The sequence below is a fragment of the Micromys minutus genome (assembly GCF_963924665.1).
Source record: "Micromys minutus genome assembly, chromosome: 25".
Lineage (NCBI taxonomy): Eukaryota > Metazoa > Chordata > Mammalia > Rodentia > Muridae > Micromys > Micromys minutus.
In genome coordinates this window covers 7,294,370-7,312,081 of record NC_137960.1, presented here as the reverse complement: position 1 = coordinate 7,312,081, position 17,712 = coordinate 7,294,370, and the positions used below count along the sequence as shown (strand labels likewise).

The window sequence follows — 17,712 nt, the reverse complement described above, 5'->3', positions numbered from 1 at the left end:
CAGCAGACTTGTCCTTTTCTGATGAGCAGAAGTTTATTGCTGCTGGCCACACCCACCCTGCTGGCATTCCCAGAAAGCCACTCTCCCAGGCTCTTCCCTCACTTAAAGGATGCTCACACTGATGGGGTGAGGCAGGTGCTTTCTGGTTCTATCCCACCCTGGCCCACAGAGAAGATTCATCCATCGCTCTGTGATCACTCTGGCCCACTGAGAAGATTCATCCATCGCTCTGTGATCACTCTGCCATCCTGAAGCTAGAATGTGCACATGGAGCCTTGGTCCCCTGCAGCGCTGTCTTGTTTCCCAAAGTCCTTGGTAACTCCCATGGCCCCAGCTGAGGGAGGAGCTTCAGCAGCCCTGGACCAGCTGCTCACTGTGCCACTGTCCCTCTGCACCTGCCCTACACTAACCCTCCAGGGAGCTCAGCTCTTGCAGCCCAAAGGCTGCTTATACTCAACTCTAGCTTTTGTTAGAGTCAGAACTTGACTCCAATATGGCTTGGCTCCAAAGTTACACAAAACCCCATTCTTTGAATAAGTATCAGAATTGGATTTTCCAGCACAAAAGCCACATGTATATGCATGTGTATTATGTGTATTTGTATATGATGTATATGCATGTGTATATGATGTATATTTATGTGTATATGATGTATATGTATATGATGTATATGTATATGATGTATATGTATGTGTATATGATGTATATGCATGTGTATATGATGTATATTTATGTGTATATGATGTATATGTATATGATGTATAGTATGTGTATATGATGTATATGTATATGATGTATATGTATGTGTATATGATGTATATGTATATGATGTATATGTATATGATGTATATGTATGTGTATATGACGTATATGCATGTGTATATGATGTATATTTATGTGTATATGATGTATATGTATATGATGTATATGTATATGATGTATATGTATGTGTATATGATGTATATGTATATTGCGTATATGATGTATATGTGTAAGTGCATGTACATATATATGTTTATATATAAACATTTTGCAGTGGATTTCCCCACCAGGATGGACTGCGCTTGTCAGAGCATTTTATCAAAGCAGCAGGAGAGACACTAAATGTGACTCTTCAACGCATTGAGAGGCCTCACAACTCAGTTAGTGTAGGAGAGGACACTGAGAGCTACCAAGGAGCTTGCCAGAGAGGTCATAAAATAAATATGAAGCAGATACTTCAAAGATACTCACGGTCAGTAATCATTAGGGAATCGCAAATTAAATTAAAAGAAAATCGCAAATTGAAACGGCAGTGCACTCCACTTCTGTAGCCATCAAAGTGACTATAACATAAAATGCTGACAGTTACAGAGCTCCAAGAAAGGAGCTGGCTGGAGCGGAGATGCCCAAAAAGGGAAACAGCAGGTTTGGATGGAGCTAAACTTATACTTAACCCCATGACCCCACAGTCCTGCTCAAACCCCACCCCCACTCTGATCCACAGCAGCTTGACTCATAAAAACAATGACCCAAATGTCCATCGGGAAATGGCGGAAAAACATCAGGATGACCTTTAGCAACTACCAGGCACAATGGCCAATGCTCACAACACCAATGGGTCTCAGAAGCCTCATGTGGACTCACTTCCTGGGTCATTTTTTTCTGTGTGAAACTCTGGAAGGGGGCTGGGGAGATTGGCACAGTTGGTAAGGTGCTCTGACTCCCAGAACCCACATAAAGAACTGGGCATGACAGCGCATGCACGCACGCACGCACGCGCACACACACACGCACACACGCATGTGCACAGGCAGAGACAGGAAGATGTTTGGGGTTCACTGGCCAACCACCCCAGCCTCATCATTGAGACCCAGGACAATGAGAGACCTTGTCTCAAGCAAGATGGAAGCTCGTGAGGAACCAGCTCATAAGGAAGGACATCAACTGGAGGTTCAAGTTTGGGCTCCATATGTATACACACAGTCGGGAGTGAAAATACATTTACACCCCTCCTCCCTGACACCTCGCACAAACTCTGGAAAACACTGTCTATTGGATGGTTTCCAAAAGTAAGGCAGCTGTTGACCGAGGTAGCAGAGCAAGGGACACGAGAAAATGTTCATGGGGACATCAGTCTCACCCACGGTGACAGCAGTGTGAAAATTCTTCAGAACGCATCCAGGTGCATGCTCAAGGGGGATCTTTTTATTGCACACAAATCACATACAAATAGAAGTGATTTTATAAAAAAAAAAAAAATCCAAAAGGAAATGGGATTCTGTAAGAATCCCATGCCTGGCTGAAGCACCCTGGGAAACCTGGTGGAGAGGAGAGGCCTGACTTTGCAGCTCACAGGAATGGGGGTGGGCCTGGGAACTAAGGTATAATGAGGTAAAACAACCCCAGGACCCATCATGCTCTCTGGGTCAGGGTGGGAACTCAGAGGGGCCGCCTGGACTCAGTTTCAGATTATGCAGTAGTAGCAAATTCAATCGCCTAACCAACACTCATTCCATGGCACGGGGAGGGGTTGGGGGAGGGGTTGGGGGAGGGGAGGCTGGAATTCTGGAATTCTCTGTCTCTCTCTCTCTCTCTCTCTCTCTCTCACTCACTCTCGCTCTTGCTCATTATTTAAAAGGTGATAACAGGGTCTTACCAGACACTTGCTTGACAGCCACAGGTCTCACCTTGTAGGGAGTTCTGCAAGAGAAGAGTGAGTGTCCTGGTGAGTGACTACCAGGGGCACTGGCTGCTACCAGGGATAAGTGCTCCCTAGGGAGCACTACAATTCAGTTAACCAAGCTCCCGGTGATTTGTTTTTTTATCTTGAGGGGCTGGAGATGGAACCCCAGGGCCCATGCTGTCCCACCGAGCTACACCCCAACACCCCTTCCCTGCAACCTGGCCATTCTGAGTCCTCTCGTTTGGATGCATCTAATGTTCACAACGATATAATTTACCCAGCGTTCCTTCATAGTGCTCACATTTGGTTATCAGGAAGCACATTTCTGCCGTCGATATAATTAAGAACCAGATGTACATTATCAGGCGGTACCAGAGGACTCTTGACATTCTTGCCCAGTTCTCGTCTCTGTTGGAGCTCACAGCACTGTACTGGTACTCGTGACCCTGTTATCTGCCATCCTGTTTGAAGCTGTGCAGAGGACTTGGGCCGTTTGATTGGCAGGGAAAGACTCTGTAGGGATGGCTAGGGACAGGGGCACGGGTGGGGGCAGGGGCAGGCCTCTGAGACCAGTGGGAACCAGGTGACAGTGGGTGATGCCCAGCTAACCCCAGGAGATATTGGTTGACTGGGCCATTTTCTTTTTTTCCCACTTAGCAGTTTAGCAGAATTTACAACCTGACAGCAAGAGCAACACAAAGCTAAGAGATAGCCCACAGAGATGCTGCAGATAGGATGTGTGCTAGCGACGCGGGCAGGCGCGGGCAGAGAGTTCAAATACCTGACCCTCACCGGGGCTTGCAAATGAAACCCGGAAGTTAGATGTCAAGATGAGCCTCAGGGTCCAGGGACCCTCGGTCTGTCCCGAGAGCCCACTGTGGTATGAGCTGGCAGTGAACAGGCTAAAAATGTTCCTGTTATGAGCAATGATGGATTGCCTATGTTCAAGTGTGGGTTTCTGAAGGGACAGACGTTCTGTTACGGTGTCTGTCTTTGCGACGGGCGACCCGTTCATCATCCCATGATGAGATGATGGCCAGAGGCAAGGTGAGTCTGGCAGAGACTGCAAGGCCCTCAGACCACGGGCAAAGCTTCCTGGCTACACCTCACGGGCTCTTGCTTAGTCTTGGCTCCTGGTTCCCAAGTCCCTGCATCTCAGTTCTTCAGAGCCAGTGACATGTCTTCCGGGACCGAATAAACTCTGGGCTCCATCTGAATTGAGTTATAGCTTCCTCACGATCTTCCTGGACACTGTTAATATAATGCAAATGACATAAACCCTTCCCTCTCTGGAGCTGATAAACGACCCTGGACTTTCATTGCGTGTCTCTGCTGCAATCTTAACTGCCTGGGCGCTGGGAGGCAGCAGCCTGGCGCCAGCTGGGCATCTATTAAGAGGCATGGGCACTGAGCGGAGGGACGGCTGAACAGTCCTTCTCACTGGCACCCGGTTGCTTTACCCAGCAGAAGGCTGCACGTCTCACAACTTGGCTAAAATCGGAAACCCAAGATGTGTTTATGTTATGTCAGAAATGCGCGGTGTCAATTCTGGCCCTCTCCTCTCTCCGTATGCTGCACCATATGGCCCCACTCTCCTCTCACCATAAGCATCTGTTCCCCTTCCCCAGAGAGAGGGTAAGGGCAGGGTCCAAGTGGGAGCTCCAAGACACTGTCAGACCTACAACATTCTTCAGTCAGAGAAGGAGTCAGATGGGATAAGGCCCCCTGAGAGCAAACCTAGAGCTCCATTGGCCAGACTCTGATACATTGTTCTCACTTATTGGTCCTGAGGAACAGGCCACTCAGCATGTCTTTGCCAGCTCCAAATGAGAACAGATGCCAACCGGCCTTCCATCTTACTGCTGAGACTTGGGGTTTGAAACAGGTGCAGCGGAACAGCCCAGAAAGCATGAAGCTGGGAGAAGTGGCCAGGATGGAGGTGGCTGGCCAGGAACTTCGGAGACATGGGAGTCATGGAAAATCCACCCCAGTGAACAGGAAACAGCTCCAAGTGTGGGAACGAGGGTTGCATCTATAGCCAGGCCCCTTCCATCAGAGGTGACCATGTCCTAGCCAAAGAACCACATGGTCTTCAGAGGTGGGGAAAGTTAAAAACTTAAAAGCAAGTGATCAGGCATGCAGCAAATGTGGCTACGTGGAACCATGGGTGAGGGTGGGTGGGGCTGGGGCGGGCCTGTGTGTGTGAGGAAGTTGGTGGGGGGGGGGGTCACACAGACCAGAGAGTGTATCCTGTACCTTCTGAAAATGGTACCAGTCTGAGCAGAACTTCCAGGTCACAGGCCCACATTTAAATCCAGAGTGGTTTCAGGGGTTCCCCTCGGCCCATGGGTCCCACCCTAGGTTCCGCACTCTAGAACCTTTTTGCAAAGCTTTACAAAGACCTGGATTAATAAATCTTAGAGGGGCTTGAGGGTTAACCAGATCCCTTGAAACAAGCTTGCCAGTTTTAATGTATAGCAGGGGCCATTTTTCAGCTGCCCTGGTTTATATTGAGCCTCTAGTGTGGGTGAGTAAATGCATGTCTTCACGACAGACAGACATGCCTCTAGGCTGGAACCCCTGTGGAGACCGGGATTGGGAATTTCCAGACCAGACGTGTCCTGACCCCACATGTCCTTACACACGCGGAGCCTTCAGCAAGGTGACAACTCCTTCCCAACACACAAGCTCAGGAGGAGATACTGAGAAGTGGACAGAGACGAGGGAGGTGGAAGTGTGGGAGGACACAGAGACCCCAAAGCCAGCAAACTCGTACCTCGGGCAAGTGCGGTCCACCATGTCTCCATGTGTTACCTCCCCACCTCCAAGCGTCCACACGGGCATCTCACTTCTACCTAACCCACAGCCTGTGGCCACCACCAGACCTCAGATTTAGGACTGAACCCACAAATGTGTTGTTCATGTTTTTGCCTCACTCAGCCTTCTGTGTGGCTAACTCTGCCTGTCTCCACACCTCTGCAACCCTAACACGCAACGGCAGACGCCCGTCCAACCCCATGCATTTCCATCCCCCTTTGCATCTCAGAGGTGGTTTTCAGCATGCCACAATGATGTGGTGCTCATTATGGATACTTGGACTTGTGTGTCTGCGCGAATGTGTGTATGTGTGTGCATGTGCGTGTGTGTGTGCATGCATGTGTGTGTACTCATGTGTGTGCGTGTGTGTGTGCATGCATGTGTGTACTCGTGTGTGTGTATGCATGTGTGTGTGCATGTGCATGTGCGTGTGTGCATGCATGTGTGTGTACTCGTGTGTGTGTACACATGTGTATGTATGTGTGTGTGCGTGTGTGCACTCTCATGCTTGAATATCTCTGCAAGCTAAAATTCAGCAAACCCCACATGGCTTTGTGGGACTGAGGCTCTGCTGACACAGACAGGGCACAAGTTTGAGAGAAATCCCACCCCCAACATGGCTACTTTAGGATTCTGGGTGTTGAGGGGAAGGGCAACTCAGTCCCTTCCTCTTGATGGAGTTCTGGGTCAGACAGGCTGGAGGTGACACACGTGATGCATGTGGCCGTCACTGGGGTCTTTGGGGATCCAATGAGCCACGAGTCTTGTAGGAGTGAGGGCCGGTGGGTCTGACTGGAACACAGACTCCTGGGGACAAGATGAAGGAACAAAGACATCCTGTTCCTGAGAATTATGCCTAGTGTGGAGACCTGGCCAAGGCCGAGGGTTGTTGGGAACAGCAGCAGCCATGTTCAAGACAAAAGTATGTCAGCCATAATCACTGGGGCCTCACAGATCTGTGTTTCTGAAAGCAGGAAGGAGCTACAAAGTTGCCTTGTGCCTGTGTTACTCATATGGGGTGCAGAACCACTCTGGGGGTTAGCTGGAGGTCCCAGCTAGCCCCATCTGTGAACTCAACTATTGCTTACCCAGAGTAACTAAGGATGTTGGTGTATCTGACTGGTATCTGCTTTCTCCTGTGGGCTCAGAGCTGGCCATAGGTTCATCACAGGAACCAAGATGACCAGATTGAAAGGCCCCCAAATGTCCTCTGAGTCCTATAGAGTGGTAGTCAGGAGGAACAGAGAGGACCCAGAGAAGACCCCGAGGACACATCTCCCCGATGGCTCGTTTTCTAGCTCCTGTACTCTTCTGAGAGCATATTAAATTTTTTAAATGATTGTGTGTGTGTGTGTGTGTGTGTGTGTGTGTGTGTGTGTGTGTGTGGTGGGGAGATGCAGGCATCAGAAGTCAGTGGACAACTTTGTAGACTTTGGTCTCTCCTTCCATCTTCACACAGGTCCTGGGTTTGAACTTGTGTCTCTAGGCTTGTGTGCAAGCGCTTTACCAGCTGATCTATCCCCCAGCCCCAGAGGCTGCATTTGCAAGTTCTGTTTTGCTGAACTACATAAACATCATGGAGACTACAGGGACTTCCCAGGCCACCTGGAAAGTGACCTCCTTGATTTCAGGGTCCTTTCCGTGTCCTATAAGAGGAAACAGATCACTGGACCAGCTGGCTTATCCATTTTCATAAGGGCACACACAGCCACTGGCTACCCTTGACCTTCTGTGCTCTGTGCTCAACCTTCTACCTGCTATGCACTGAATGTCCTGGTAAGGGCTCAAGTGGGGAGACAGAGTCCCCAGGAAACCGTAGACCCCACAAGGATCCCCCATGCTGGAGTATGCTCCTAGCCCAGTCTCCTGTGTCTGCACAGTCTCCTCACAGGGAAAATGGTTTCCCGAGAAAGAGTGAGTGAACCAAGCCTCCGCCAGCTACCCATCTGCCTCTTTCCCTCTCTGCTGAAACTTCACACTTTTTAGCAGTAGTAAACAAATCCAAACTGCAGACTCCCCGGCACATGGCGTGGACAAGTAAAGACACCCCAGGAGGAGACGCTTACCGCTCTGAGTTCGCAGGCATGGTGGGGTCGATAGAGACCATGGCATCGTCTGTGGTCAAAAGGGAGATGGTGGTATTCCTGCAAAACACTCATGTCAGCTCCGCTTCCCCCATCACTGCCCCCTGCGATTTCCCCACTTGCACATGGACCTCACGTGACAGAGTCCAGAGGAGCCAGGACCTGAGAGCAGGAGACCAGGTGTCCTTTGTTAAGGGCAGGTGAGAGGCAGCTGGTTTTCCTGCACAGATGTGCCTCCCCACCCCCACCAAGTCAAGTGAAAAGGGCAAGTGTATTCTAAGAGCCTGTGAAACTTTAAATAATTTAAAGTGGGAATTGGAGCGAGGATAATTTATTGAGTTGGGAGATTAAGGAAGCTGCGGTGCACAAAGCTAACATAGACCAAAGCTAGGAAGTGTCACTCAGCTCGCTGCTTCTAGGTCCTTGGAGAGACCCCTGAGCCTGCTCCATCTCTCTCCCATAAAGCACGGACTTAAATGGTTGAAACCTGTCTCCTCCCAGCTCCTCATCGAGGTGTTTCTGATAAGCCGATACCTTTGACAAAAGATCTAAGCCTTCTGATTCTCAACTCCGAATGTGTATTACTGTATTTTAATTTGTGTGTATAGGATGAATGTGTACCTGCATGGGTACGTGAGGTCAGAGGTCAGTCTCTGTGCCAGTCCCCAGGCACCATCCACCCTGGATTTTGAGACAGGATCTCTCACTGGAACTGGAGCTTGCAATCCAGCTTGGGGAGCTTTCAAAATCAGTACAATAGGAATGGGACCCAAATCCCATAGTGTACCCACAGATGTGAGTACAGCGTGCGTTTTACAGTTATTTTTACTTATTTAACTTTATATGAGTACACTGTCACTGTCTTCAGACACACCAGAAGAGGGCATCAGACCCCATGACAGATGGTTGTGAGCCACCATGTGGTTGCTGGGAATTGAATTCAGGACCTCTGTAAGAGCAGTCAGTGTTCTTAACCACTAAGCCATCTCTCCAGCCCTATTTATTCCTTTAGTTGTCTCTGAGCCAGGGTCTCATTGTGTGATCCCAGTTGGTCTCTAACTAACAATCCCCCTGCTCCAGCCTCCCAAATATCAGCATTGCAGGCATATACCATCTCTAATGGAAAATTAGACGCGAAAATGGGTCAAGTGTCTCTTACCCAACATTTTCATGACCAGAAGTGTTTGGGATTATTATGTTTTTTTCTTCAGATTTTAGGCTGCCCGTATATATAGAATGTGATATTGTGGGGAGCTGACCCAAGCCTAAACATCCAGTGTACATATTTCACTCTGCATCTTGACATATTACACCATACCAAGGATACTACTCTGTACATTTGGTATTGGACCAGTGCTAAAACTGTTTCAGGTTTCAGAAAACTTGGAATTTGGGGTTTGGGGACTAGTGGGGCCCAGCCTCTAGTTAGAAAATTCCCCATGTGAATACAGGCTGGATTTGGAAAAGAAACCATAGGGTGGCTTTTTGAGGATTTTGTTGGCTAAACACTTGCTTTTAATGCATCTCTGAAGGGAGCCCTGTGTCTAATGCTGATGGGGACAATGATTCTGGAGACAAAGGCACTTAGTTATTTGTGGCTGGGGCAACTCCAAACACAGAGGTCCTCCTTCCTCAACAGTGAGCGAATGCATGAGAAGGAAAACCCAGCTCTGAAGATGGAGTTCTAGCTGAGATCAACAGGGCAGCTGGACCCTTCTGCTGGAGCAGTGGTCGAGCCCAGGACAAGCTTCCCATGGGCTTTGCTTTCTTTGCTAATTTGAGAGACGCCTGGAGGATTCCTCTGCCCACTAACTCCAACTTGTAGCTCCACCCTTGTCTGATCCACTGTGGGGATAACACAGCTGTCATCACAGAGCACAGGAGGGGACGCTCACCGAGGCAGACCGGTGGCAATACAGAACAGGTCCATGATGTCACTGGAGTTGCAGTACTTGCTGAAAACCACCTGCAAAACACAGAAGTCGAGAGTTGCCTCAGTGGGTAATGTGCTTCCTACCTGGGCTCGTGGACCCAACTTCAATCCCTAGAGCTTACGTACATAGGGCTCACAGGTCACCTGGGCCAGCGAATATCCCCTAAAGTTGACTGCCGGTTTCCCACATGCATGTTTTCACCTGTGCGGCTACATACATACAAGAACACACATGTGCACACATGCACATATGTGAAAAAGCACAATCTACAGGCGGTGAGGTAGCTGAGCGCCCACTGGTTTCCATGGAGATGCTGGGTTCCATTCACTCCTTTGCTGTTCAGAACTGAAGGTTACTTTTCAAAGCTGTAGGATGTAGGATACCACGTGGGCATCTTTTCATTTGGTCGGTGTATATGGATTGTGGAAACGCTCACTTCCTTAGTTAGGTGAAAATAAATCACTCGGCTGCTTCTCGCTTCTCTGTGCCTGCGGTGATTCGGGCTGTGTGCGGCACAAAACTGAAAATGAAGTTCCAGTGTACCATAGCACAGCTTGTCTCCAGGCACCTACTTCATGGAGTAATTACGGGAAAAGCGCACTTAAATTTCTTGGACTTTTTTTTTTTTTTAAAGATTGCCTTTTTGTCTTTGGGAGATGAGGATCTGGGGCTGAGTGACTAGATCAAAGGAGGAAGTCAAAACGGTGAGAAAAACAGCTGTGAGTGGCTATTTGCCACAGCAAAATGTAAACCGTTCGCACTATGGACAGCAAGGGCTTGCTTCGCATCAGCCTGGTCTGTTCAAGAGCCCTGATGTGAGCCTCAGCTTGTTTCCTCTGGTAGTTCATTTTATTATCCCCACCAATGTCTTCTTGTACATAATTAACAGATCAAACTCTCTCATAACAAACAAACAAACACATAAATAAATAAGGCTTTCTTTCTCCCATCCCTCCCTCCCCCTCTCCTCCCCCTTTTCCTCTCTTGCCCTGGGGAATCAAACCAAGGGCCCCGCAGAACAGGGGACGGTGGCCCGACACTGAGCTATATCACCCAGCTCCCTCTTTGAGACAGTGCCACACTGTGTGGACTAGAATTGGAATCCCTGTCTCCAGCTTTGGAGTGCCGGGATCACTGGCACCCCCAAGCCCCACTTTCAGCCTGTAGACGTTTATTTCCCTTGGATGCTTCTTCCTGGCTTATTCCGGTAAATGGGTAAATGCCCTTCGGCTCCTGCGTGTAGGGGAGGACCAGGGCTGATAAGACCCAGCACAGTCTCTTCGGCTGAGTCGCTTCTTGCTCTACTTCAAAACAGTGACCTAGAGCAAAGAGCCGACTACTCTGACTCGCCACCTTAGGCACCGCAGGCTGCCGGGATCAAGATACAAAGTGATACAAAACCATACAAAAGATACAAAAGCAGAGCGAGTGTTCCTGCCTTGTCCATTCCACCCTTTGTGTATCAGTACTTCCCGGCCACGGTTGTGATCTGCACCATCCATGGGCTCTATCCCTGATGCCCTCAGCTCCGGATGCCATTGCAGCTTACCTCTGGCATCCCCTGACTCTCGCAGTTTCTTTCTCCCTGGCTCAGTTTCCCTCATCCTACCTCTGCCACGCCCCTGAAGAGTGTCACTTTTCTTTGCCTGTCCCTGCTAGCTCCTGTCACCCACAGGGGAGATCCAACTCTCGGCTGGCCACGTAATGTCCTAGGGCTTGCCCCCTCCCAGCCTGAGTCCTGGCTAAGTGTTCGAACTCTGGTCTCTGGCTCCAGCCCCACGGATGCTCCTTCCTAGCCCTCCTGCCCTCTCTTTATCCTGCTCTCTACACACGGCAGCATTGTCGTCTTTGGTTCCTGTTGTCAGCAGAGTACACCTTTACCCAGTACCAGCCTTGTTTGTTTGTTTTTAGCATGAGCACCCCTGGCATGGACCCCCAGGCTGTGGTTTATGCTGCGGATTTGCTGGCACAGCCAACCTGGAGCCCTGAGTCAGCTTGGGGTTCTAGGGATCAAGGTGGACGGGGTCTTTCTCGTAGCTCACTCTGCCTGTGCAGTTGGTTCTTGATGTCTCACACTTGTATGAGATGGAGGTAGGGGCAGCAAAGGAGGTGGGTATGAAGGCTCTTTCTAAGATCCATCTTTCTGGGAGACTTTTAAAAATAGGAGGGCAGGGTAAGAGGCTCTTCAAAATGTGCCTGCAGTCAGAGAAGCAATGGCCCCTGGGCCAGCTCAGAGATGGGAAGCACAGCGCCTGGGTGAGGCAGAGGATTCTACACTTTTTTATTAGGCTCAGGGTGGGGGTCTCTGAGGGGTGGGAGAGGCTACAGGATATTAGATGTGGAGTTGTGGGCCAGCTATCTCTCGACAAAACGTCTTGCTTTCCACCTCCCCTGGCTGGGAGGGGCCTCCCAGCACCCCAGAACCCACAGAGTTGATCCTAATGTTGCATTTCTCTCTACAACTAAGAGTCACTTACACCATGGCCTCTTGGAGCCTTGTGGTGACCAGTGGGGCTCTCTACCCTCCTCGGTTCTGTGAGTCGGAGAAAACTCCCTGGCATCCTTTGTTCTAACTTTACAGTTATTTAGTTGTGAATACACCTGTATGCCATGGCTGCAAGTCAAGTCCCTTTACCATTTCTCTGGGTCTCGCCCACTTTTTTGTGCTTTGATTTTAAGTCCTGTAGAATGGGCCCACAGAGGCAACCACTGTCACCTAGCAACAGCTAGCCTGAGTGACGGATGCTCTTTTAAGATTCTACTGTTTTGTGATTCTGAAGAAGTTCGGAGGCCACAGTGAAGGACCACACCAAGAATGAAGGGTAAACTGCAGACCCCATCCCCCCAGCCCAGTCCAGACAAGCTTCCAGGCCCCACCTCCACAGGATGTCCAGAATGCCCAGGACAAACAGCATAGTGAGACTCCCAGCCACACCCAGCAGAAGTCACCCCAGAGCACAGTATGAGCCCCAAGAAAATTTTATTTGTTTAGTCTTAGTTCCACAAAGAAGCCCCTTTTTTGTTGTTGTTGGTTTTTTTTTTTTGTAAGCATTTTTAACAAACTGGTAGTTAAAAAAAAAAAAAACTGAAATGAAACATTTTAAAAATAATATCTGTGTTTTACTGCCATCTCCGCCTCCTCCCCAGATTCAGAAAGTTGTATTAAATAGTCTTTCTTTTCCATGGCAACGGGGTTATCTGCTGAGGTTCCTCTAGAGCAGTGGGCGACTAGAACAAAGCTGGGGCTACCGGATCGGGTCGAAGCTTTGAACTTCCTCTGAGGGTGGGTGGGTAGGTAATAACCTGCTCTGGCCCCCGAGAGGTCAGCGTCTTCTCAGTGAAAAGACACACCTAAGCTTTCCTCAGGCCAAGCGCCTTGCACTGCCCTGGCGAGTCTTTGAAACGTCTTTGCCCAGATTTATAAAGTGTGCAGAGGACGTGGTGATGAAAGAATTTCCTTTGTGCTCAGGCTTCCAAAGATAGGAGAGCAAAGCTTTTAAAAGTTGAAAGGTAATCTCCCAAGCAGGGATGGTGATCTCTGCCCACAAGCTCTGCCTGTGCTGAGCAAGACCTGTGCGGGTGGGGGTGGGGTGGGTGAGGGGTAAGCTTTCCGCCCAATCAAATAGAAGGCCCGGTGGCACCAGACAAACAGCTGGGCTGCATCTCTGGAAGTCAGGCTTTGTTCTGGGACCAAGATCCACCTCCTGACATCATTTCTGACAGATGGCCTAGGGAAGCTGTATAGAAACTCAACGAGCAGAAAAGACTGTGTGGGGTACTCCCAGCGGAGAGCAGCCACCCCACATTCCTCCGTTCTACAGCCACGATCGCTTTTTTTGAGGTCTCTTTTGAACGGGCTGCAACAGGAGTTGAGCAAAAATCCTGTGGGTCATCTCAAATGAAGGAGAGTCGAGGTTCTTTGTGGTTAATTAGTCTCCAGCAAGGCCAAGGCCGGGAGAGTCTGAGTAGGAAGAAGCCAGAGGACAGGATGCTGGGGTGGCTGGAGTCATCCAGCCTGGACCGACTGTCTCTGACTACCAAAACCAGCTGGCTTCAGTGTGCGGCCGTGAGAACTTCAGACTGCCTCATGAGAAAGAGCACAAGGCTGTCCGTCTACATGTTGAGTAATTTCCTAGAGCCTTTGTCCCTGGCTCGGAAACAGACAGCACAAGAAAACAGAAGTTGAGATTTTAACAAGATGCCAGGGCAAGCCAGATCCCCAGGATCCCATACCTAGCCTTCCAGCTTCCGGAGACAGACCGGGGCTGGGGCTCATAAGCAAGCATGAACAAATCACCCCAAAGTCTTTCATGTGGCTGGACGGGCAGCCCTGTGATATGAAAACACGGAGGAAGCAGAGAGCTTCTCCTCACCAGGTATTTATCCTTCTCGGTCTCAGCTGAGACCTGTGACTGTCACAGAGAGTCTTTGTCTGGGAGCCCCGCACCCCAGAGTTAACAAAAGCCGAGCACAATCCAAAGAGTGGAGCAAAGAAACAGAGGCACCCAGGCATGGCCAACTGCTGACCCTGGTTACTTAAAGTCTATGTTCAGCCCCCTGCTGGGGACCTGGTTATAGACACAGGGCTGGATCTGGACTAGAAGCTCCATCCTCAGTCTGAATCACCTTCTCTCTGAGCTAGATCCTCTTGTAAACGGTAAGCCAGACTGTAGCCACAGGACCCTCAGCTTACCATTCTGCAAATGGGCCAACAGAACTAGAGCGCCACTGGTTTCTCTGGGAAGTAGTGAGCAGCAAGCAGAGGAGAACAGGAAATGAACTACAGCACACCATGTTGAATACCACGCCATCTCGGTTACCCATGAGGCTATTGACTTAAGTCTCAAGGGTCTTTGAGTTGCCAAATGCAACCAGAATATCTTCCAGGCACAAGTCTGTTCGGCACCCAGTTGTGTTTTAATGAGACTGTAGTGCACACCCCGAGGAATTTCCAGGGATGGGGCAGAGCTCCTCTGTGCCCACAACTTCCTTGGGAAGGAGCTACTCTTGACCTGGCAAACTAAGATTCAAGAATGGACAAAGCTGTGTGTGGTGGAGCACCGTAGCTTCGAATAGATGTTCTGGCCCAGCTCAGTGATTCTTGGGCTGCATGGCCTCTATTCAGGAGGAATGGGGGAGTGGGGTCAGGGCTCTGAATAATTGGCAAACAATGGCCCTGTCGGCTTGGTTGGATAGAGACCAGTGGTTCTGCAGCCCATAAAATTATTCATTGCTACTGCATAACTGTAATTTAGCTACTGTTACGAATCATCATGTAAATATTCTTGGAGACAGAGGTTTGTCAAAAGGGTCGAGTAAGACCCATAGGTTGAAAGTTAGTGGCAGAGACTTCCCGATAAACATCCCTCTACACCTTCTTCCAAAAGCTTAGAGAAGCAAGATTTGGAGAACCACAGTAACCTGGCGCAGGGTACCCTGCAACAAGCACTCTCTAGATAGACCCTCTAGGTGGCCCAGCTCCTGATGACTCCATCCCAACATTATGCTGATGCAACTGAGCCTGGGGCCCCTTCACACTACTTCAAGAAAGTTCCTGAGAGACTTGGAGCTTGCAGAGATGGATGGGGAGTTCAGCAGGAGCACAGGGGCCACCAGAGGGATGCGTCAGGAGTAGGGTCAGGACACAAACTGTGGGACGGAAGAGTCAGCCACCTGAACTTCTGATAGGAACCCTGTTGTGGCCTTGTTGGAGTGGGTGTGGTCTTATTAGAGGAAGTGTGTCACTGGGGGCGGGCTTTGGGGTTTCAGATGCTCAAGCCAGGCCCAGTGTGTTTCTCTCTTCCTGCTGCCTGCTGATCCAGATGTAGAACTCACAGCTCTTTCTCCAGCACCATGTTTGCCTACGTGCCACCATGCTTCCCGCCATGATAACAATGGACTAAATCCCTGAACTGTAAGCCAGCCCCAATTAAACATTTTCCTTTGTAAGAGTTGCTGTGGTCATAGTGTCTCTTCACAGCAATAGAAACCCTAACTAAGACACTGTCCTTCAGATAAGCAGCATGTCACACCAGGGGGACTGGCTGACTTGACAGGCCTAGGTTCCAAGCTCCAAGGATCAGAAGTCAGGCTCCAGCCCTCACCCTACTGGAAGGGCTTCTAGACCCCACTCTCAGCCTTCACCTGTGTTCTGGTCCAAAGCACCTATGGTCAGACTCAGTGTGTTGCCCATGGTGGGTGGGTTGGAGGTCAAGCCTTCTCTATGGTGGATAACTGGGAGGTTCTAGTGTAATTCCCAAAGTTAACCTGTAAGCTCCACCTATTGAAGGACCAGGTAGTTTACTGGAATGCTGGGAGTTGTAGTTCTTGGAAAATAACAATGCCTCATAGGGAAGTATGGTGGCCTATGGGTTTGCCCTTATAAGCCCCTGCAACATGTGACTAGAGGCCATTTCAGGGAAATTCCAGGGAATAGTCCTGACAAAAACCCTTTTTATTTTTTTTTTTGGTCACTACTTAATATTTAATAAAGCTTGCTTTAAATTTGACCCCAAATGGTAGAATTGGCTTTTCTGTGGCAAATCTCAGGATTGAAACTAGCAAGGCTACTGGTAGTGTGCTGTTCTGTTTTGCCCTGGCTCAGTTTGAATTTCTGTAGCATGCATGTAAAATGGATGCTAAATATCCACGTAGTCATAGAATTTTTTTTAAAAGTCTATGAAGAACTGCTTTTCATTTCTATCTGCACTCCCCCAGTTTTTCTAACAGGGTCTTGCTATGTAAGCTCTAGTAGGCCAGGAACTCATTGCAGAACAGGCTGGCCTTAAACTCAAAAGCAATCCTCCTGCCTCAACCTCCCCAGTTCTGGGATTAAAGGCACACCTGGTTGTCTTTTTAACCAAGTAATGCTAGACAAAGATCTGCCCTAGAGGAGACTTCTGGAACCCAGCCCGGCTTCCATGGTGGGCAGCTCACAGTAGCTGTTGGAGCGCTGATGGGACGAAGCCCACACGGGTGTGTGTGAAGCCTGGTAGGGAAGCCTGGGTTTGGGTTCCAGGCACAAAGTGACTTCTTGGATCCCTATCCTGTTTTCACTTGATATTAGGGTTCTATTTATTTAAAAAAAAAAAAAAAAAAAAAAAAGGCCGCCATGGCAGCTGTGCAGAAGAGCCAGAATCCAATAGAGAGGGGCCCAGAAGCCAGCCTCTTGCCTGGCACACTTCTGCTGGAGGCTCCTCTGTGAAGTCCCCTACACTGAAGTGTCATGGACTGGCTCGTCTCTTCAAGTCTACCTGAAGCACTCCCCTGAAACGTCTATGCACGTTTCTTGCTGGTTTGGATTGTGTCAGGTCCAAAGGAAACTCCAGTTCCCCAGACTCCAAAAGGCAGGCCAAATATCCAGCAAGGAGCTCTGCCCCATCCGGGAGGGATGTCTGGTGGTTAGACAAAAGCCAGCATTCCTCAGGAACTTGTGAAACTGGGTCTCCTCTGCCAAAAGGAATCCTGTCCCTCACCTCCAGCGAAAGGGACATGTGGCTCTTTGAGTAGCACACACCTGTGGTACATCGAGGTCCATGCTAGCTGACCTCCAGGTCACTCAGTCCCAACCTACAGGCATGTTATACAGTTCAGTGCCACCAAACCAGTCTCCGGGCCCTTCTCTCCTGCCTGCTGCTCTTCCTGTCTGAAGGTCTTGATACTGTCTTGATAGTGTTCTATTCTCAACACCTCCTGCTGCTGCTATCTTCCCTGTCCCCCGAGATTCTTCATTTCAAAGACAGTCCATGCCATGCCCAGTCTTGGGGTCCTGTTCAGTCTACTTCTCTCTGCTCTGGACAATTCCAGATGCCTCTAGATAGTCTCTGTCTCTCCCCCTCCCCCTTCTCTCTCAATAAAAGCCTTCCCCTTTAACCAGACCATGGAGGAGTTATGTGGTCAGTTTATACAGATTGGCCTTAAGCCAGAGACCACCAGAAACCGTGGGTTTCTAACACAGGCCTTCGTGGTTCTACAGTTGCGAAATTCTCCCAGGGCCCGGGCAGAGTCGATCATCAAACAGCAATTGAGGTTTTGGGTTGAGTTGACAGGCTGGGAAGAAAAACCCAAACCAAACTTAGTCCAAGCAGCAGCCTGACAGCCAGTGCCCCCCGGGGAGCTGCAGTGCCTGGGAACTTCCTCTGTGGTTCGGCTACACTCCATTAAGACACAGGCACCATACTGCAAAGCTGCCGGGTGGGAACCAGGGTGGCAT

The 17,712-nt window shown here is 49.5% G+C and overlaps 1 protein-coding gene across 2 annotated transcripts in view; it reads right to left on the bottom strand.

Annotated features, from left to right (window-relative positions):
* Positions 1-17,712, bottom strand: part of PDE9A (phosphodiesterase 9A) — an 86,496-nt gene that overhangs the window by 51,953 nt on the left and 16,831 nt on the right. For both annotated transcript variants that reach the window (XM_080937675.1, XM_080937674.1), the window contains exons 2-4: positions 9,462-9,532; positions 7,549-7,626; positions 2,639-2,682 (exon numbers count right to left, since the gene is read on the bottom strand). In XM_080937675.1, coding sequence (XP_080793801.1) covers positions 2,639-2,682; positions 7,549-7,626; positions 9,462-9,532 — 193 coding nt within the window. The remainder of the gene's footprint in view (positions 1-2,638; positions 2,683-7,548; positions 7,627-9,461; positions 9,533-17,712) is intronic.